Source organism: Corythoichthys intestinalis, chromosome 12 (assembly GCF_030265065.1).
Source record: "Corythoichthys intestinalis isolate RoL2023-P3 chromosome 12, ASM3026506v1, whole genome shotgun sequence".
Taxonomy (NCBI): domain Eukaryota; kingdom Metazoa; phylum Chordata; class Actinopteri; order Syngnathiformes; family Syngnathidae; genus Corythoichthys; species Corythoichthys intestinalis.
This window is the reverse complement of record NC_080406.1, coordinates 16,428,633-16,451,786: the sequence shown is the minus strand read 5'-3', so window position 1 is coordinate 16,451,786 and position 23,154 is coordinate 16,428,633. Positions and strand designations below refer to the sequence as shown.

The window sequence follows — 23,154 nt, the reverse complement described above, 5'->3', positions numbered from 1 at the left end:
CCATTACACTCTTATATACGTTAAATTAAAAAGAAAAATTAAAAGGGTGACCTATGTTTTTTGTTTGTTTGTTTTTTTGGGAATGAAAAAGAGTTCAAGTCAATCAGTTGTCATAAACATATTTGATGTGAAAGACGTGATAGATGGATCATGTAATAGCATGTGGAACATGAAAAGTATCGTCAGTTACTTTGCCGAGTAACTAATTACTCTTACGTTTAGGTAACTGAGTTACTAACTCAATTACTTTTTGGGAGAAGTAATTTGTAACTGTAATTAATTACTTTTTTAAAGTAAGATTGACAACACTGGTCAAAAGTATCTAAGTATCAGTACTGAAACGCTGCATTCGGATACCACTACTCTGGTGCGAATGGGTTGTTGAGTGAAGAGGGTCAGCACTCAGTAGGTCCTTATCTTGATGTTGAGCGGATGGACTGCTAATGTAGCCTTTGGAAATCCTTCTGATTTATTGGTCTGCATTCCTCCAAAACAAATGTGTGTTGCTACACAATGTGTTGAGTGGAGCCCATATCCAAGTGCTTCTTTAATATTCACATTTTCTGGGATCACAGCCATGACACGTGTTTGTAATGAAACATGTCTGTGTGTTGTAGAACTAAACCGATGTCTCAATCCCAGACAAAAAGAAAAAAAAAAATCAGACCATTATCATCCAGCTGACCATTCATAGCCACAGTTGCCCCGGGCTACTCCAACAGGAACAGATGCTGTTTTGCTGGTCTTTGACCCTAACTGACCTTTGAACCTATTGTTTCTCGCTCTTCTTGGAGTTTCTTCTCTAATGTTTTGCTCTGTTTTTGCTCGTCTCAGATACAAAGATCTGGTTGTTCCGACGCTAGGCGACAAGAAGAAATTGTCCGCGGAGGAGAAGTGTCGCCGTGTGTTGGAGATGACCAAACTTCAGGGATGGCAGGTGTGCGCCCCTTTTTTTGTCTTCCCAACACTAACAAAAGATTTTGCCAAATGACTTAATCCCCTGACCCCCTCCTCCTGTTTGTCAAAGATTCCTTGGAATCTTGGTCAACACGTTCCAGCTGTCCTAGCTCATCATCATTCTTCCCGCGTAGCACACGCACGCACACATGAACAGAGACCCCTCCTCCCCACCTCGGAACCACCCGCCCTGCCTCCTCTCGGTCCTGTCTGCCAGACTGCTGTTGTGTCTGAGCGACTGACCTCAAGGGGTCACATCAGCTGCAGAACACTCCTTCACAAAGTTGGCTTTTAAGTCTTCTGCAACAGAGGTGCCTGCCACATCATTTTGGGTGGCCCGTGATCGTAAATCATTTATATCGGCTTCATTTTTCTAACTACAATAAAATTAAAATTCCGTAGTCCTCAACTCAATGGCTGACATTGCGCTACAGCGCTAGACAACCCTCCCAGTCAAAATGGAATGGACATCTAGCACCGTCAGTGGCACTGAAACCTAAGCATTCACAGTCAGGACTCTCAGTTTAAATAAATTGGACATCTATTCTTGTCAGTGGCAGGTAATAAGCCAATTAAAGATTGAGGACTACAGAAATCAGAGAATATTTAGTTTTTTCGCTTTAAAAATAGTATAATGATTCATTAAATTATTTTTAAAATATTTATTTTAAAATATAAGAAATTTCTATTGTTTACTGTTGTTCCCTTTTTGTTTTATTAATTAAAATTTTCTGCTAAGCTAAAAAAAAAATAAAAACATTTTTTTGCTGATTTTTATTCTTCTCAAATACCAGAGCAAATTGCAATTTTTTGGACGGGGATATTTCATGCTTTTATTGGTTATTTTTAATTTTAATGTTACATTGTTTTTAATGAGAAATGAGCACTTACGTTTACCTTTTTGAAGTTGTGTTTTGTCTCAGGCATTTTGACCCAAAAATAGCAAAGAGGGCGTGCTAAACCTCATGATTTGATTTCGATGGGTAAAATTTCATCCAATCATCACCCAGAAGTGGCAATAGCAACTAAATTCAGTGTATTTATTGAATTAGAGACATGAACGCGTCATGTCCTACAGCAGCATGCTCAGTTCTGAAGGGTTAAAATAACAGATAATTTGTTTTCACCTTTTTAAAATAAAACAAACACAAAAAAATTGAGAATATTTACAGTTTCCCCTCTTTTTCGAATTAGTGTAAATAAATAAATTAAATTCAAATGAAACATAAAAAGAGTCCATATTTAACATAGAGGCTTAAAAAGGGGACTTTAACTCAAATGATTCATCAACTATCAAAATAGCTTCTTTGGTGATCGATTGGTTGCCAGTTATTCAATTCATCATGGCCAGCCAAATTGGAAGACGTAGTGGCTCTCCAAAGGACATCATAACTACCATGAGAATAATGATTTTGACACCCGTGTTCCCCCATCAACCCCCTTCCAAACACTCTAACTCCTTCTACCCCCTTTTTTAAATGCAGGAATTGAATACTGTGTCAACAATGCACACTCAGTCATCTGTCATACGCTCTCCCAGGTTGCCAACGTCTCTGCAGCTATGTGGTCTTCAGCATCTCTGTTCCTTTCACCTCACTGGTTGTGTTTTGTTTGTCTGTGTTTAGATGGGCAGCAGTAAAGTGTTTCTCAAATACTGGCAGGCGGACCAGCTCAACGACCGCTGCTACCAACTGCGTAAAAAGATCATCACCTGCCAGAAAGGTACAGTTTTTAAAAAATCAGGTAACTTTATACAAGAATGAACAGACAGGGTGTGCTTAGATAACAAGAGTTCTAAACCAAAGGTAGACCAAAAATTCATACCATACCTAGGAATGCATTTGAGTGCATAACTAATCTACACTAATGCTAAATTCATACTGTAGGATGTGATGTCCAATTCGTAATTTTTATTAATTCCGATTTTATTGTGTAGCCATTTACAGTGAACCTTCCTCCAACATTGCTCGTTCTTGTCTGCGGTTTGTTCTTCCGAACATGAGTAGTGACATATTTCACATGTTGATAATGTACTGGTTCCATTCATGCGAATATGTGTTCATAGAGGTGTCTGTTAGATGCTGATTTTCATCCACAAACAAATGATCCCAGGATATTGAAAAAAATGGAAATGGACTGTTCACACCGCATGAAAAAAAATCTAATTTGTGTCGTAGATGAGTAAAGGAATTAGAGTTACTTGTGCGGACTTAATGACCCAATTCCATTTTTTTTATATGCCTTATCCGATTGAAGTTCGATACTTCGCTACTTTCATATGTGGATTTAAATCCGATATGGGCCACATTTTTCGGAAAGTGGCTGGGGTGTGAACTATTAAAGGGATCAACCACTAGAAAGACTTGCAGTTCTTAAAAGATTAACATCATTATGAGTTAAAATTATTTGATACCGAAACCTTTCTCGATGTTTTCGTTTTTATACAATTTGTAAAATTAGTTTAACTAGTAGGTCGACATTTGCCACGTTTACATGGAGCCAAATATTCCAATTACAATCGGAATATTTGTTCAAACCGAATAAATGTGTTCCATATAAACACCTCATTCGGAATGAACAGGCCCAAACCGAATGGAATTTCATTCCGATTCACAGGGGTGGAATATTCCTTTTCCCAAACCGATTAGAAGTAAAATTATATCATGTAAACAGGGAAGCGGAATGGTGTCTGGTTGCGTTCTTTCTGCGCATGCTCCGTACTGACGTGGTGACGTCACTTGGTGACGTAAGTAACGTCACTTGCAACATTGCTTTCTTTCCACTCGAAAAGTTAAAACAGCAGCTGATCTGACGATCGATCTCTATGTTTTGCAACGTGACGCTTTGTTTTGATTAATTTGCGCATGTCAGACGGCAGTTGTCAAACGTCCTTTCGGAATAAAGGCAGTCACATGTAAACGCTGGATCGGAATAGATGAAGTGACATGTAAACAGCTGATGTGAAATTTCCATTCGGAATGATTTGAATCGGTATGAATAAAAGTCAGCATGTAAACGTGGCTATTGTTGTTGATGTCGCAGGGCAGTGACATCACATGGCTACGCTGCTGGACTTTCAGAGTTTGACTCTAGCGACGAAAAAATGTCATCTGTTCAACACTTTTAATTTGATCCCGAGAGTAACATTAATGAGCATGACAGCACTGTCGATAATTCACAAAACGAGCAGCAAAAGCAAAATGAACAGGAAAGACGCAATGAGACGAGAGTAGGGAAAAAATGGTGTTCTACCAAAATGTGCGACACCAGCGAAACGTGCTACAAGAGGCGAATTTGACACCCAAAGTGCTACCGTGCACTTTCAGCTTGTTGTGTTTAGATGCATACACACAGAGCATACTAAAGATGCCTTAAGAAAATACTTAAACTTAGTAATATCAAATAAGGTTGGTTTAAATATTCTACTTTACTTATGTGGTCAACAGATCAACATTCTGCTTTAAAGCTACCACAAGAAAACACAATGCTTAAAAGTATGAGATGGAAACACATGCAAAAAGTAATTTGAGGCAGTGAAAATCTAATAAAATACTCAATAAAAACACAAATAGTAAGTACTCGCCACTTTTAACCGATGAGCACGTGTGTTGGACGTTTCGACACGTAGAAGGAATTGCAATACCACAAAAAAACACAATGCTTAAAAGTATGCGAGTGAAACACATGCAAAAAATATCTTGAGGCAATGGAGGGTAATAAAAGACTCAATAAAAAGACAAATAATAAGTACTCACCGCTTTTAACCGATGTGTGCATGTGTTGGACGTCTCGCCGCGTTAAAAAAACAAGCAACAAAGGGATCGAGAACATAAACTGTCAAATGGCAGCAAGTCAATATCTTGGCAACCTGCCTAGGATCGGTTTAAAGGGACTGCTGATGAGCTGAAATTGGATGCAGGTACGACGTTGGGAACTCATCCTTTGACACCCAAAGTACTACTGTGCGCTTTGAGCTTGTTTTGTTTAGATGAATTACATGCAGGACATACTAAAGATGCCTTAAGAAAATACTTAAACGTAGTAATATCAAATAAGGTTGGTTTAAATACACCATGTGACTAATGTGGTCAACAGATCAACAATCTGCTTTAAAGCTACTACAAGAAAACACAATTCTTAAAAGTATGAGAGGGAAACACATGCAATAAGTCATTTGAGGCAGTGAAAATCTAATAAAATACTCAATAAAAACACAAATAGTAAGTACTCACCACTTTTAACCGATGAGCGCATGTGTTGGACGTTTCGCCGTGTAGAAGGAATTGCAGTAACCCGGTAGTATTCGTCGAGTGACAGTGACAGTCTACTGTACATCATCACCCGAGCGTTCATAAAACATGGCGCCCTCAGTAGGTCAAAACATGTACTAAATATTATAGATTTTCAAATCAATGGCAATATTTTATGTGTTTCTAATAACATATTTTAGTAAAAGAGAACAATTGTGGCTCGTTAGAGCCTACAAGTCTTTAACTCCGAGGTTCCCTTTAAGTCCGCCTAAATCAGAATTCAGGTGACCGTTTATGACGTCAATTTGCATTCCTTAGCAAAGGGTGATACCTGTATACTCATCTGGCTACTTCCATTGCTCAAAACGTTTAAGACAAGGGCGTAGGTTTGCATAGGGACTGTAGGGACATAACACTACCAACTTTTCAGGATGCTCAAATTGTCCCCACCAACTTTTAAGCAACCTTATTTGCATTTTATAATGAGTTCAGGTAAATAGGTAATTTAGATTGTCTTCCCATATGTTGTCAGGATACAACTGACACTATCATTATTAAGTGAATTATTTTCATTATGTTCAGACTTACAGTATATTTACCCTTTTTTCACTTGCTGAGTGTGCTAGTTCATTTCCCCCCCTTCAAACTCACGTTTGATTGGCTTATGACTTGACCCCACACACACACATGCACTGACCCGACCAAAATACATCATGTCGCCAACATGCCGCCTCATCCGGCCCCTTCAAAGAGGAGGGATATTAGAAGTTTTTTTTTCAGCCAGCAGCAGCCACTTTAAATAATCTAAAAAGACGTCAATGTTATGGAGGTGGGGAACACACCACTAATTTTGCTACTGAAATTTTGCTACAACCTGCATCAGAGTTTGCATAACATTAAACTGTGTGAATTTGCTAACCTGCAAAACTTGAGTAGGAAGCTGCTTAGAGAGAAGTGTCCTCCACTTTTGTATGTATTTTCTGCTGTTAACGTAAATTAAACTGTGAGAAATGTAGTGAACCGAGGTTTACCCCCTTTTGCCCAATTTTTTATGTTATTTTCAAAATCTGCGCATCTCTTATTATTTATCTGGCATATTTTCAGGCTGCTATAAAAAAATAAAAAAATAAAAATGATAGTCTGAGGCAAGGGTCGGCAACCCAAAATGTTGAAAGAGCCATATTGGGCCAAAAAAAACAAAAAAACAAATATGTCTGGAGCCGCAAAAAATTAAAAGCCATAAATATGCCTAATAATGAAGGCAGCACATTCTGTATGTGTCTGTATTAGCTGAATTAGCAGACTATCAAAATGACTAAATCGGCTTAAAATACATAATTAACCTTCAGGATTTAATGTTTATTTTCCCTGCAGTGCATTCAATTCAGCACGTGACTATTCTGTAGTATGATGCCACCTCACGTTTAACTTTATTACAATATTAATAAATTGTTTCATTGCTTTTATGAAATTATAGAAATGCGATAAAGAAATCAGATTTTTCATGTCATTTTTATTTTGACGTTTCGAAATACAGCAAAATGGAACGTGCATAACATGCCCCTTATCTGGGCATGTCTTTGATTTTCTTCACAATCTCGGTTTTGTTTTTGAAGTCTGCAAATAGGTGTTCTGATACTGTATGTTGATGAATGTCTCATTCATGTACTCACCATCTATATACGGTTTTCCACGCTTTATTGTCTCCCGGGTTGCAACAAACATGTAGTAGTGGAGTTTGGCGATAATCCACTTCTTAAATCTATTTTTGCGCTCTTCTAAGTTCTACAGAAACTCTGCTGCCGGTTTGTTTACCATAGCCACCTGCCTGGCATCCCCCCTGCTGATAGGAACGTGGGTCGCAGGCTATGACGCAAATCTTCGTTGACAGAAATGTTGACATTTAAAAATGTTAAGAATGTTTGTGTCATTTTTGTCCTCTTATAGAAACCATATCAAAGCAAAAAATATATTTCCCTCAACCATCTTTTTCCATTTTCAAAATTTTTGGTAAATGCTCCAGGGAGCCACTAGGGCAGCGCTAAAAGCTGCATGCGGCTCTCAAAACGCAGGCTGCGGACCCCCCGGTCTAAGATCGGATTTGACAAAAAAAAATCCGATTTGTGCATTGGGACGTGTTCTGATCATAGCCTAAATGTGTCATCCTTCTTTGTAGTGGTGCGTGGATGGCTTGTCCGGCGACGAGTCCGGCGTCGGCTGTCGTTGCGGCACAAGGACAAGGGAAGCGTGCAGCGCTTCCTGCAGGGGGCGGAGGACATGGGGCTGCGCACCTACGACCGCCTGGTCATCCAGAACGCGTCCGACATCGCACGGGAGAGCGACCGTTTGCGCTCCCACGGGGTCCTCGGCAGCAGCCCCCCTCTTGGGGAGAGGCCTGATCCCGTTGGCAAGGAGGAGGAGCAACCGGTTAAAAGGTGAGTTGGTTTAACGATGATGTCATCCATCTTGTTTTTTTTTTTTTTTTTTTAAATATCATTTCACCGATTGGCTGCCATTGATGGCGCTAAACATCATAACCAGAGTGTAATTCTGTTTTAGGTGTCCTGTAATGATTTCACAGCATTCTTTACAAACAAAGTACTAAAGATAAAACAGGCTGTGTGCAACTCCAGATTAACAATGCCACTTTAACAGAAATTGTGTCAACATTAAACCGCACAACATGCTGCCTTGACATCCTTCCTTCAAACTTTTTCAAAACTGTTTTTCATTGCACAGCCCTAGACATACTATAGATTATAAATCTCTCCAAACAGGAGAGTTTCCACAGACTTTAAAAACTGCAGTAATAAAACCTCTTCTAAAAAAAAAAAAAAAAAATTATCTGGATGCCTCAACCATTAGTAATTATAGGCCAATATCAAATCTGACATTCCTGGCTGAAAATTATCGAGAGGGTTGTGTTCGAACAGATCCAGGTTTTTATGATGCAAAACAATCTTTTTAACTCATTTCAGTGTGGATTTCGGCCACAACGCAGCTTATCAAAGTCCTAAATGATATTCGTCGGAATACCGATGCAGGCAAATCATCTGTTCTGCTACTATTGGATCTCAGCTCCGCATTCGACATGGTTGATCACAGCATACTACTCAGCAGATTGGAACAGTGGGTAGGCCTTACCGACACTGGTCTTCAGTGGTTCACATCTTATTTACATGATAGGGATTTATTTGTGTCAATCGGAAACCATCAGTCAGAACAAACCAAATTCACGTGTGGAGTCCCTCAAGGGTCAATTCTTGGACCACTCTTATTTAACATCTACAGTATGTGCTTCCCCTAGCTCAGATTATGGAACAGTGTGACATCTCCTATCACACCTATGCAGATGACACACAACTCTACATTTCTGTGTCCCCACATGATTATAGTCCCTTAGTCTCCCTGAGTAAATGCATTCATCAAATCAATGAATGGATGTGCCAGAATTTTCTCCGGTAAAATGTGGAGAAGACAGAAGTGATCATTTTTGGGCCAAAAAAGGAAAGGTCAAATATAAGCAGGCACCTTAGCACAATGTCACTTACAGCTACAAATCAAGCCAGAAACCTTGGCGTAATTATTGACTCAGACCTCAAATTTGATAGCCATCTAAAGTCTGTCACTAAATCCGCTTATTACCACCTAAAAAATATAGCCAGATTTAAGGGGCCTCTGACTCAACAAGACATGGAAAAACATATGCATGCATTCATTTTCAGCAGATTGGACTACTGCAACGGTATATTTACAGGTCTTGATAAAAAATCAGTCAGGAAACTGCAGCCAGTACAGAATGCTGCAGCCAGAGTCTTCACAAATACAAGGAAACTGGACCACATTACACCGGTTTTGAAATCGTTACACTGGCTTCCAGTGAGCCAAAGGATAGACGATAAAATACTACTGCTCGTCTACAAAACTCTTAATGGCCTTGAACCAAAATACATGATTGATTTGTTAGACTCCTATGAAACATCCAGACCCCTAAGGTCGTCTGGAACCGGTCTCCTGTATGTTCCAAGAACAAGAACCAAACAGGGCGAGGCAGCATTTAGTTATTATGCTCCTCACCTCTGGAACAAGTTACCTGACGGTCTGAAGTATGCTCAAACTGTTAGCTCCTTTAAATCAGGGCTAAAAACGCTTTTGTTTGGCACTGCATATCCATAATTGTCGATATACTTCAATCTATTTGCTTTCTACTTGTGCTTATCTCCATTGCTGATTTCAATTATTATTATGAGTAGTAGTAGTATTTTGTTTTATAATCTATTCGTGATTAAATGCGATTTTTATGTACATTTTTATTTCCTATTTCGATTGTCTTTGTTTTTGCGTTCTATTGATTTTAATGTGATTTTTATGATTTTCATGTGCTGTAAAGCACTTTGAATCACCTTGTGTTGAATTGTGCTATATAAATGAATTTACCTTGCCTTGCCTTTATTTCATTTTAATTCATTAAATAATTTAAAAGGGAGAAAAATACACAGTCAATGGGAAAACCCATTGGCAGTGTATCAAATACTTGTTCTCCCCACTGTATTTAGTTATAGATATTTTTATTAAAAAAGATAAAATAAAATAGAGGTAGTCCCTGGGTTACGACGTACCTGACTTGTGTGATTTCGACTTTACAACACCCGGAGTCTCATCCGCCATTTTGTCTCCAGTTTTTTTAGTCGCGTAAACAGTAACTTATTGTACCTTACTCTATTTTATCAATCTGCCTGTTCTACCCTTTGACAAAATGTGTATTTGATTATAATGTTGACTTTAATTTTGTGATGCCTGCTTTTATCTTGGCGCAGGAAACGTAGAGGTGCTAGTAGTTCCACACGCGACTAAGAGTGCATTTGCTTCTACGAAGAAGTCGCGCAGCAGAATGAGAAAGACGTCTTGGCGAGGACAGTACAATGATGTGTGATGCATGTTTGTGGATAGTTATTTTAAGATTTAGGGGGTATTTAGAGCTACTTAAAGGGTTAAGTCCGACGTCACCAGCATAGGAAAGGATCTCGTTCGTAACCCGGGAACTACTGTAAATGTGATAAAATTATTGAATCTGTAAAAATGATAAACTATGTAAATGACAGTTTTTTTTACAATTTTATTTTAAAAGGAAAAAACAACATATGATGTTTTATTTCAATTGGCCTTGAGCTTTCATTTAGGAACATTATCAAAACTTTATTTTCATGCGAAACAGTCGATGAACATGCTTTACCTTGACGGGCAGCACAAAATACTGCCCCCAGACCACGTGTTTGACACGAGCGCTCTTGAGCATCCAAGACGATAATAATGACGTTTTTTGTTTGAATAATACAAAATCTGAAGGCTTTCCTGAAGGCTAATTGAGGGCACATTTACAAATATTCACTTTGACTTAAAAGCCACAACATTAGGTACACCTGCACAATCTCGTGAAGTCTGATAAAAGAACTGTATCAGCAACATTTGTCTCATGTTTTATACTAATTTATTTTTCAACAAGATCCCGCTGACCTTAAAATGTCCTTGTGCATGTAACATCTGTTGCAGGGCGTGAACACTATCTTGGGAGGATGTAAAATAACTACAAAAGATAAGAAGTTAAGAAGGATTTTATTGAGGAACTAGAAAAGGATATTTTTGGAGAAATTGCGTTGGGATGCTTTGGTCTGCGTGTCGGTAACTTTTTCCTAATTCCCATTGAGATAGTGAATTATGTGAATGAGACAAAAACTGTTGGACAAGTAGCATTTTGAGCATTTTGAAAATGTTTTTGCTATTGAAAATGAATGTGGCATTGTGTGTTCCTGGCGCAGCTCCGAACTTTAGGGGCAAAATTGAAAGAGCCGTCATCGCGTGAATGTTTGAAACGTTTGGAAGTTGGAAGGGCTGGCAAAAAAAATTTGAATATTATGCAGTACGTGGTGATCTTTGCTTTGCAGCGCATCACTACAAATGATCAAATTCAACAAAACTCACTTCAATTTTCTGCAGGTATTTAAAATTCATTCCCTCATCACTTACGCACATAGCCTACCACATGCTCACCCAACCCCCCCAAGCCCCCCTGCATGCAATCATAGGACGGACAGATGGCTCAACGAGATTAGCGTAGGAAATATCAAACTGGATATGATCAAATTACTGCAAGGAGATTAGATAGAAAGCATAATCTCTTGTCTCTTTATCCTCCAATTGGCCTCCTTAGCTCATATTTGTGGCGTGACAGTTGATTTGTGACTGGAATGCGTCCTCAAATGAAAGGCTTTAGCAGGGATGGTTCCAGAAGACGACACAAAATGGCATTTTTTTTTTTAACTCGTTCTCTGCCATTGACAGTGATAGATGTCCAATCCATTTTGGCTGAGTGAGACTGGGAGGGATTGAAATAAATATAGTTTTGGAAATAAAAGACAAAATATTCTTTTTTGTTTATTCCTTTTTTTTAAACTAAACATACAAACACCGTTAACATATTTTAAAACTTAGTTTATGTTTTTTTTAAATATTTCCCCAAAATAAATTATATATTTCTTTGGAGTACCGTAATTTCCCCAATATAAGGCGCACCCGTGTATAACGCGTACCCCAAATTTACTTGTAAAATCTAGGGAAATTTATTGTTCCCGTTTATAACGCGCACCCTAATTTTAGCACCAATAAATAGAAGAATACAAGAAAACAGAGCTCGTGTACAGATACAGAAATGTCATTTTACTGACTGGTGAAACACAGCACAAGCATAGCACATTGGTAGTTAAAAACATTACCATAAACTGACAATATTTACGGTAATAATATGATTTGACAACTTCTCCAACTTACCAGAATCTAGGAGAAAACAAAACAGATGTGACTTTTCTTTTCAAGGCTGCTGTATAACTTGCTCGTTTCATCATGATGAATAAATGTTTCTTCCATGGATTGATACGGTAAAATGAAAGTGAGAACGTAAGTCGGAAATCTGAGAGAGCTCATCGCTGTCGACGAGACAGTAACAATAGAAACTATTGTTATTTGGGTTTGAATTTCCCGAGGGACAGATATAGTTGACGGACACAGGAAGTCTGTGTTTTTACGTTTGTTATGGTCCGAGTTGCAGAGCTGCAATAAACGTTGACTCAAATGAGTTCAAGAAACTAAATTCTGTGCTTTATGAAGAGTGAAAAAAGCAGAATTTTAATCATTCGGCCGATCAGAGTGAAGTATTACCGAAACAAAATGGTGACGTCACGTACCGTGATGGTCGGAAACGGATCGCCGCATACGTTTCTTCAACACAACGTGGCCATGTCAATTAAAAAAAAAATCGGTTTATATATACATGTTTATATATATATATATATATATATATATATATATATATATATATATATATATATATATATATATATACTGGACTGTCTCAGAAAATTAGAATACACAATATTCTAATTTTCTGAGACAGTCCTGTATATTGTTCTATGTAAAGGACGTCAGCCAAGGTCGGCCCCCCACATTTTTACCACGCCAAATCTGGTCCCCTTTGCAAAAAGTTTGGACACCCCTGCTTTAAATGGTGGATTAATGTACAGGACTGTCTCAGAAAATTAGAATATTGTGTATTCTAATTTTCTGAGACAGTCCAGTATTTATACACACACATATTGTATATTATATATATATTAGGGCTGTCAAACGATTAAAATTTTTAATCGAGTTAATTACAGCTTAAAAATTAATTAATCGTAATTAATCGCAATTAATCGCAATTCAAACCATCTATAAAATATGCCATATTTTTCTGTGAATTATATATATATTCTGTAAAATAAATTGTTGGAATGGAAAGATAAGACACAAGATGGATATATACATTCAACATACGGTACATAAAGACTGTAGTGGGCATTTCACTCTACTGTCATTTAAATCTGTCTATGCTGTCTTCACTCCGAAGCGTCTACTTTTTCCAAAGCTAGACAGCTAGTGAACGACGCCTTAGTAATCAGACTTCTTCCTTTTTCATCTGATTTATTAATAAAATGGCCTCAAACCATTGTCCTCTTTAGACTGTCGTAAAACTACAAAAAAAAAAGTACACAAGCATTGCATTAGCAACAACGTTAGCTTAGCACGCTATACAGGTTAACTAAACATAAACAAAAAGCGTCTCATACAAAAAATATAACATTTCGCTTACTAACATAATATGTACATTCTTTACAATAACCATACTTACGGACAAATCTTGTCCAAGGATCATATAAGCACAACATTACAATGTAGGCGTCAGCCCGAGACGTCGTGCAGCCATATTGAACTGGCAAGAAAACAATAAACCATGTCGCAAAGCGACCACAAGAGTTCGCTGTTAGACAGCACAAAAAGCCTTGCTGTAAAACTTACCAAAAGGCAGAATACTGTCTGAGCGGGACATGTGCGTTAATTGCGTCAAATATTTTAACGTGATTAATTTAAAAAATTAATTACCGCGCGTTAACGCGTTAATTTTGACAGCCCTAATATATATATATATCTATATCTATATCTATCTATCTATCTATCTATCTATCTATCTATCTATCTATCTATCTATCTATCTATCTATCTATCTATCTATATATATATATATATATATATATATATATAGATATAGATAGATATATATATAGATATAGATAGATATATAGATAGATATATATATATATCCATCCATGTACCCGTTTATAATGCACACCATGATTTTACAAGTTGATTTGGGGGAAAAAAAGTGTGCGTTATATTCGGGAAATTACGGTAATAACTGTTTTTTTCCCTTTATATACATATGGCAGAAAACACTCTGAGTTGAAGTTATGCTCTCAGACCCCCAATTTGGCCAATTTTCAAAATCGTCCTACATACATGTGTGATACATCATTGGAAAGCTTAAAATCTCAATTTTCTGGGGGAAGAAAAAATTTGAACAGGAGGGCATTTAATTTTTTTTTTTTTTTTTGTGTGTGTAAACAGCAAAACCCTAACTGGAGGCGAGAGCACGCGAGAGCAGAATTAAAGAAGCCACAATTTTAACGAGATATCGCCTACCTGCCTCTTTTCGATCCAAAAACTCCATGTAGCATGTATCACCGAGTGTCAAGACACAGCTGTGGATGGCCACAGCCGGGTTTTTGGGGAATTATAAGGGTGAAACATGGTAATATAACAAGGGTCACGATGCAGAAATCGCAGACATCAAGGAGTGGTCGAGATCTTCATTTTCGTATATTTACCCTTTTAAACGTTTTTTTTTCCCATTTTTCTTTGTTTGGATCGATAATTTATCATCTAAAATATTGGGGAAAATGCGACAGTAACGAAAAAAAATACAATTAAGCGATCGTTATGAGGTAGATATCTGTGAATGTTTTTCATTGTGACGTAGTTTGTTTAAAAGTGTAAAATATGTGAGTGAATAATTTTTTGAAATCGTTTTTTTTTTTTCAACTAAATATTGGACATCAATTAATTATTCTAAGCTCAAAATGACAGGCATTTCAAATAATAAATACAATTACTTACCTTCTTTTTATGGCTGGGTTGAAACAAAAGCGGTGCGCGACGTCTGTAAACGGGGGTTTCCAGGGTAAAACGGACAAATTAAAAATAGTTTGGGGGCTTATTGCGCCATGAATCTGCTATGGCAGCATATAGACATTGTTCTATCAAACACAACAGTTCTTTTGGCTTAAAATACAGCAGTTTATTTTAAAGAGGGGTGCAAGAGCAGAAACTGCTTTTTTAGCCTTGTCTCTTGTTTTCCGGCATATACTGGACTGTCTCAGAAAATTAGAATACACAATATTCTAATTTTCTGAGACAGTCCTGTACATTAATCCACCATTTAAAGCAGGGGTGTCCAAACTTTTTGCAAAGGGGACCAGATTTGGCGTGGTAAAAATGTGGGGGGCCGACCTTGGCTGACGTCCTTTACATAGAACAATATACAGGACTGTCTCAGAAAATTAGAATATTGTGTATTCTAATTTTCTGAGACAGTCCAGTATGTATAATTTTATTGTATTTTATTTTTTAACAAACGATATTTGAAAAAAACGATATTTGAAAAAAGAAACATAACCATGAAAAGAAAAAATTAAAATATATGCAATAAATTCATTTCAGAAATTAAAATACGTATATGCAAATGTTTTTATTAAAATAAATTTAAAAAAGAAACTTTTTTCCCCTTTTTGTCTTTAACATATAAAACAAAAATGAATACAAATATTAAAAACAAAATGCAACACATCTATAACCTTCAATTGAGTTAATTACTGATATATTGATTGAATTTTTTCTCTGCCATTTGTGTAGGGTTATTGAAAAAGTGGGAAAAGTCCACGAAGGATCTGCGAACGGGGGAATCCGAGCCATTCGCCACTTTAGATCCAGCTCAGTACCCGTACCCCTTCCCCTGTCCTTGGAAAACATGTCACTTGCCCCTATCGGCCCGACCGTCAAACCGACTCAGCAAGGCAATCACACCAGTTTGGACAATGGCGGCAATTGTGCAGCATCCTCACCTCGTAAGCAGCCTCCACCGAAACCAAAACGGGACCCCAATACACGCCTGAGTGCTTCGTACGAGGTGGTTAGCGCCGGCTTGGTGATGGCAGTCAAAGAGAGCCCCACTCCAGAAGGCTACGCATCACCAGCTGGGAGTCCCCCCAAATCCCAGCTGTCCCCGACAGACCCCGCAGGTACGTGTTCTTGGTTTTAGAGGACTTGACAGATGGTTGCTCGTATGTGTCATTTGCTCTCCCCATTCTCAACTGGCAGTAAAATCCTTAAAAAACTGGAAAAACTAATTGATTGGCAAGCACTTATTTGGGGAAAGACAGCACTTAGGATAAATTAGCTTCGTGTAAAAGATTGCATTTAAGTATGCAAATCGCAAATTTCTTGAGCCTCTGACAATTGAGAAAATAATGTTTAAAAAGGGGTCTCAAACTCAATTTATATAATATTCTTCAAAATATTATAATAAAACATTACACAAAAAGTTTCTTAATATCTAAAAAATAAAAATAAAATAAAAAGTGCAGGTGATTCAAGGTTCCAAATCATAGTTGTCAAACTCAAGGCCCGCAAAATTAAATCATGTGCATCAACATCATGTTTGTCGCTTAAACAAAAACAATTCGACTTTGGCGAACAAATTCACTTTGGCTATATTCTTGACAAATATCGCTGAAAACTGAGATTAGCTTGAGCTATGCTAGCTTGTTCGGTAGTGACTGATAAAAAAAAAAAAGAAAACAGTTCAACACAAACACCTAGTAACTTAGGCTAGGTTCATACCGCAAGTTTTAATGCACAATTCAGATTTTTTGTCATATCTGTTATTTTGGCGTGCCCGTTCAAGTATTGCGCATGCGCACTAATTCGCAGTCCAACACGGAAACTGACCCGCATGCGCAGAAGCATCAAAACAAATAACTACACTTGCTGGCTGTGTGTTATTCCAGGGTGATCTATTTTGATTTCCATAAAGAATACACAAATAACAGAAATTAATAATCCCCGTTTATCCAAAGTTTACAGTATATGGACTGATAGAACGCATACAAGCACTTACGTGTGTGCGTCAGTTTGCCCTGACTCGGCCATGTAAGCAATACTGAAATCTTGCTCATTTGGCGCATAGAAAGAAAATCGAGCATTATCAGGCTTATCCTTTTCATCATTTAAATTTTTTATGACTGTGGTCAAGTCCGCTTCCTGTGTAAAATCCGAGTTCAAGCTAGGCGCTAACGCTAATGCACAGCTACATCGCTGCTGTCCTGGCTGTTGATCTCGCTCTTTGCTGACGTAATTGCTGCATGAATTTCGATTTGGGAGACTTGACAGTTCAGACCGCTTCCACATTCTGGAAAAATGTGGCCCAGATCGGATTTAAACCACATACGAAAGTGACCTAGATAGGATTTATAAATGGTCCACTTCTATGTGACTTGTCACGTTCAGACCGTCAAGTTAATACCTCACTCGAGTCGGAAAAACACGAAGAAATCGGATTCGTGCATTGAGACCTGTGGTCTGAACCTAGCCTTAGATATCAATCAAGGGCCACAAAACAATGTCCCGTGAGCCACAAGTTTGAAACCCCTTGTTTATACACAGAAAAATAACACTTAGTTGCAGCCATTTTGCGATGTCATTCATACCGGCGCACATATAAACTGAGTCAAGTCATGTGATGATGGGTATTAATTAGAGGCGTCCGAAATTTCCGATTCATAGATTATTCGCGAATCGGCCGTGGAAGATTCGAGAACGATTCACAAACTTTCAAATTCCGATTATTGAATTATACCAGGTAAAGCGAAAGTAAAATACAGTCAGCGCGGTCTTTGGGACGCAATGAGGAACGGACCGAGAGTAAATATCATGTTCAACTCATGCCGCTAGATAAAAAAACAATTATACCTGACTGCGGCCGACAGCCGCTACAAACAACGCCCGGTTGCTAGTTGCTACAAACAAACGGCTACAGTAGATATCATATTTATGTAGAACTAGATGCAAAATGACAATGGCAAAATGTTAGAACATGTATTATTGAACAGAGATGCGAAATGACGGACTTGCCGGCGTTGGTAAACAGCCACCATCTTAAAGCAGTTGACTTCTCTAGAGGGCTCTGTTGTAGCGAATCGAATTAACTTTTTATCTAAAATACTCCAAAATCTGCAAAATCTTGTCTTGAATCTATCTTTAAATGATGAAACAGTTTTAAAACTATGACATGTCAAAAGTGGACGGAAGGGAAATTATGGAATAACGGGAGCAACTTTAACAACTGTAACGGTTGATTCGCAACAATAAATTAATTGAATGTAGTTTAAAGCTGCTGATGCAGAATGTTGACTGGACTATTTTATTTACTGTTATTTTTGTATATTTGTTTACTGTTATACAGGGCCGGCCCAGGCCATCTGGGGGCCCTAAGCAAAATAATGCCAAGGGACCCATATTTTTGGCCAACTATTTCGTCACAGTGTACTGTGAAACCCATACATGCAATCCAATCCATACGTCCGTATTTTGTATATTAATCATATTTTGTTGCACTGCATACTTCAAACTTCTCACCCCAAATGACATGTAATGACAAGAAAATGGACATTTGCATGGATAAACGGCAATGCGCGCCACATTATTCACGATGCTCTATTAACAACGTATAAAATGAGGTTACCAGATTGGGGGCCCCCTAGTGGTCAGGGGCCCTAAGCAGCTGCATCGTCTGTGTATAGGCTGGGCCGGCCTTGCTGTTATATGTTAACTTGATACTGAAAAAGTAGTTTGGTTTAGCCTGAGAGGATTTTTGAACAATTTTGGAACTACTGTACAAAACATTTAAAAAAAAAAAAAAAAAAAAAAAAAAAGGAGGTGGGTGCATCAATAATCGTTTTATAATCGAATCGGAGCCTCTGAATCGTAATCGTAATCGAATCGTTAGGTGCCCAAAGATTCCCAGCTCTAGTATTCATGACGTCAAAAGAAAGTCTGGGAAACTTGCATTTGATTGGCCAAAATAAAATGTGTATTATTAAAATGCAACCATTTATGACTGCCACTTCCACTTATTCATGTTTTTTCCTTTATTCCGCATCAAGAATTTTTTTAGATTCAGTGTGTTGTGCACACGGATACTTGGTCACGTACTGTCCGGATTACAGTGTATGTGTTGTGGTAATTAGTAAAAGGAGAAAATTGATTTTTAAAACACCCAGTGATGACAATAGAGGTCCAATGTATTTCAACTGGGAGGCGCTGCTTCCAGCCCCTTCCAGTTAAAATGGATTGGACGTCTATTGCCGTCAATGGCAGCCACAGAGTTGATGTGCTGTTGACAATTGTTGAACATTCTCAATATTTTTTCAGGGTCCAAGCCCCGCCCTCACAGTGATGACTACACAGCAATGAGAAAGGTGCCCCCGCCCAAACCCAAGCGCAGTCCCAACACCAAGTTGACGGGCTCCTTCGAGGAAATCAACGCCGTAGCACCCCTCCTCCACCAGCTCCGCCCTGCCGATGCCAAGATGGCGTCGTTGTCACGTGGCAAGATACAGAAAGCGGCTTCTCTGGACGCTCCACAGGGTTTAGCGCTGAGTCTGCACCAGAGCCAAGATGATGAAGACATCTACATCGAGATGCTGGGCTCTCGTAGCCTTCAGGAGCCACCTGACAGCCCTGAAGAAACCGAGTCAGAAGCTGTCTACGAGGAGATGACTTTCTTCCCTCCTGATGACGCCGCACCTTCGCCCGCCGTCGCAACAAAACCGACCAAGCTGGAGGCTCTCAGTTTGGGCCTGGTGATGCCTATCATGTGTCCCCCTCAGAGCGAGGAGAGTAAGCAGCTGACGTCGGGGGTGGTGGCATCTTTGGACATCGCTCACTCAAACAAAGTGTCAATGGGCAGCACCCCCAGGAATCTATCTGGAAAAGACGGCAGTTGTGACATTCCGGCCCCCTTTCCCAACTTACTCCCACATCGACCGCCTCTTTTGGTGTTCCCGCCATCCCCCGTCACCTGCTCCCCAGCTTCAGACGAATCCCCGCTCACTCCGTTGGAAGTCAAAAAGCTGCCGGTTTTCGAGACTAATCTCAACTATTCTGCCACTCCAGACAGCCCACTGTCGCCTCAATATGTGCGGCAGAGGGCCGACTCTTCCCCGAGCCTTACAGTCCTCATGCCGGAGAAGAAGGGTACCCCTCCACTCACTCCGCCGCTTCCTCTTTCAACCACCGGTGTCCCTCCTCCTCCATACCGACCACCTTCCCACTTTACTTTCCCACCTGAGGCCAGCTTCCTTGCATTGACCCGCACCGCTTCTGTAACCGGCACTCAGTCCGACTCCTCCAAGACTTTACCGTCCCAAAGGCCGAGCGCGGAGCCTCTGGGAAAGCCACCGCCTTACTCTCCGGGAAAGATGTCCCGTCCTGAACCTCGCAGAGCTCATTCCTGCTCCTCCTCGCCCCTGCTCTTTAACCCGGCCAACGGAAGACCGCTAACCAGCCCCCTGGATGAGCTCAACACCTTGTTCAGCACCGGACGCAGCTTACTGAGGAAGTCTTCGACGGGTCGCAAGATGCGAGATGGAGGTTTGTCACTCAAAACACACGTGTGTAGAGATACAATGGAACCGCTAACATTACAATGTATTATCATTCCCAAACACCATTGCAAATTCGAAAAGTGGGTGTTTTTTGCACTCCCATGGGTCACTTCCTGCAGATTTTCAGTCACTTCCTATTCATTTTGCCGCATTTACTGCCTTTGGAGGCATGGAGGACCCAAACGCAGAGAAACAAGGGGAGGGAGGCAAGACAGGGCGGCGGTGAACTCAAAAACGATTGAATGTTAGTTAACAAAAAAACAAAGTAAATGCAAAAAGACTGTGGATCAAAAAAGGCAACTTTAAAAAAAAAAATCAGGACTACTAATGCAAACTGTCAATCAAAACTTACGTAATCTAATCAAATCAGAGGACCATGAAGGAATCTGACCTTTTAGCCAGATTCCCGTAATCACGTCAGCTGATCTGGTGCAACCCCAGCGACCCGGGCTAGAGAGTTCACAACAACCCGGCCAAAAGGCCAAACTCCGCGCATTCACCTTTGTCTTGACCCCTTGTACTGACTCCAATTTGAAAGCTGGAAAAAGGCTTTGAAGCACAAGTTTAAATTAATTCAAATGTTTTCAGGTCGACAGCAATCATAAGGCACAGAGGCACCCAGGCGAGGCTTCAGGGTCACCATATCACAAGTCAACAAAAGGTTCCCGAGAAAAAATCACAACGATTAGTTAAACATTCAGTCTTTTTGAAGGCTCTCGCAAGGTGGGCTGTTGGCAGAAGAAGGGTGTGTTTGGGCGTTGTTTAGGATTATTGTCTGTTTGTGGATTGGACAGGAGGATCCGCGAGTTACTGTTGTTAGGGCAACGAGGTTTGTGGATTTTGCCACCTCAACGTCAAAGGGGCTCTTGGAGTCTTATCAGTTGGATATCGGGCGTTCTCTGATTTTCCTTGTGTTGAGAGAGGGCGCACCGCCATTTTTTCTGGACTGTCCCGGCGAACTGATTGCGAGAGTTGGTGGTGCAGACATGGGCTTGTTAGCGTCAATCCTGCTCAGTCAGTTGCATGACACACACGTTGGGCTTCCGTGATAAGAAGGCATCATGTATCTCTTATGCCCTATATTCTGCTTGTTTTCCTTTAACTATGGTATAAGTGCTATTTATTTTATATTGGGTGTGTTAGAGTAATACAAACAGTCAAACAATGAATACGAGAAAACATACCTGATTGATTATATTAAGTGTGTTAGAATAATGCAAACAGTTAGACGGTGCCTACGAGAAAAGGTACCATCTCCTTCAACCAGGAACACGACATAGGATAGACACTTGTATTGACAATGACCGAACAAGAACAGACAGCACATTTGAAACTACAGACATGTGATAACAAGACAATGAGGCACAGGTGGGTGACACAAGAGGCAACGGATTGGTCAACACACAAGGAGGAGGCCACAACAGGTGAAATCAATGGATAACCACGTGACAAGACACACTAGGGCACACTAGGGCACAAACCTAACATAACGTAAGGCATGACAGCTAAACATCCAATCCATTTGGAACGTCCAAATTAATTGGACATCAATGGCCGTCAATGGCAATGAAACATGATCTCTCAATGCCAGCCATCTCAGTTGAAGTGGATTTGATGTCTATCATTGTCAATGGTTGTGAATGAATTAAAAACATAATATATACAGTCCCTGACAAAAGTCTGTCGCTTATCCATTTTGTAGAAACAGTTGCTAATAAGATGACTTTTAATTATTCAATTGGTTTCAGAAATGGCTCATATGAAAGCTAAAACCCTACCAAATGATGTTGAATGTACAAAAATATTATTTGTTTCACTGAAAAAAGATTTATCATTTAATGAAGACACAAAGGTCAAATTTTGGCAAGACAAAAGTTTTGTCGCTTACAGAAAGTAGTCTGAAAATTGAACAAAAAATGTACTTCAAATACAAAAATATGTTATAACATAAGCGAATTAAGTAGTGGTGCTGTGAGATCCAAATTTAATACTTTGTATGACTTCCATGGGCTTGAAGGACTGCATCCATGCGGTTCGGCAAGGATTCATACACTTTATTGATGAAGTCATCAGGAACATCAAAGAAAGCAGTCTTGCATGTCTCCCAGAGTTCATCAACATTCTTGGGTTTCGTCTTCCATGCTTCCTCTTCCATCCTGTTCATGTCTGGTGACTGGGCTGGCCAGTCCTGGAGGATTTTGATCTTCTTTGCCTTGAGGAACTTTGAGGTAGAGATTGAAGTATGCGATGGAGCACCATCCTGCTGCAGAATTTGTCCCTTTTTATGGTTAGGAATGTAAGAGGCAGCTAAGATTTGTTGATATTTCAGAATATTTATGTTGCCTTCCACCCTGCAGATCTCTCGCACACCCCCATACTGGATGTAACCCCAGACCATGATTTTGCCACCACCAAACTTTAGTTATCTGAGTGAATCTCGGATCCATGCGGGCTCCAGTAGGTCTCCTGCAATATTTGCGGTGACTGTGGTGTAATTCAATGGAAGATTCATCTGAAAAACCCAACTTTTGCCACAAAACATTGTTTGATATTTGAAGTTTAATATGAGCAATTTCTGAAACCAATTGAATAATTAAAAGTCAGTTTATTAGCAATTGTTTCTACAAAATGGATAAGCGACAAGACTTTTGTCAGGGACTGTGCTTTTCCCAAAAATTCTATATTTTTATGACTTGGTTTTGTCTTGGTCGCAGCTTGTCTTGCCTGTTCATTCATTGCCATCCTCCCTCTTCATAAGGATTAGATATCTACTAATGACAAACTAAATTCACAGCAAA

General features: G+C 39.3%; 1 protein-coding gene across 5 annotated transcripts in view; it reads left to right on the top strand.

Annotated features, from left to right (window-relative positions):
- myo16 (myosin XVI) overlaps positions 1-23,154 on the top strand; it is a 269,930-nt gene that overhangs the window by 225,064 nt on the left and 21,712 nt on the right. For all 5 annotated transcript variants that reach the window (XR_009066237.1, XM_057851442.1, XM_057851443.1 and 2 more), the window contains 5 exons: positions 835-937; positions 2,583-2,679; positions 7,384-7,642; positions 15,546-15,931; positions 19,122-20,342. Coding sequence is in view for 4 of the 5 variants with exons in the window: in XM_057851442.1 (XP_057707425.1) it covers positions 835-937; positions 2,583-2,679; positions 7,384-7,642; positions 15,546-15,931; positions 19,122-20,342 (2,066 nt within the window). In the remaining variant the exon portion in view is untranslated. The remainder of the gene's footprint in view (positions 1-834; positions 938-2,582; positions 2,680-7,383; positions 7,643-15,545; positions 15,932-19,121; positions 20,343-23,154) is intronic.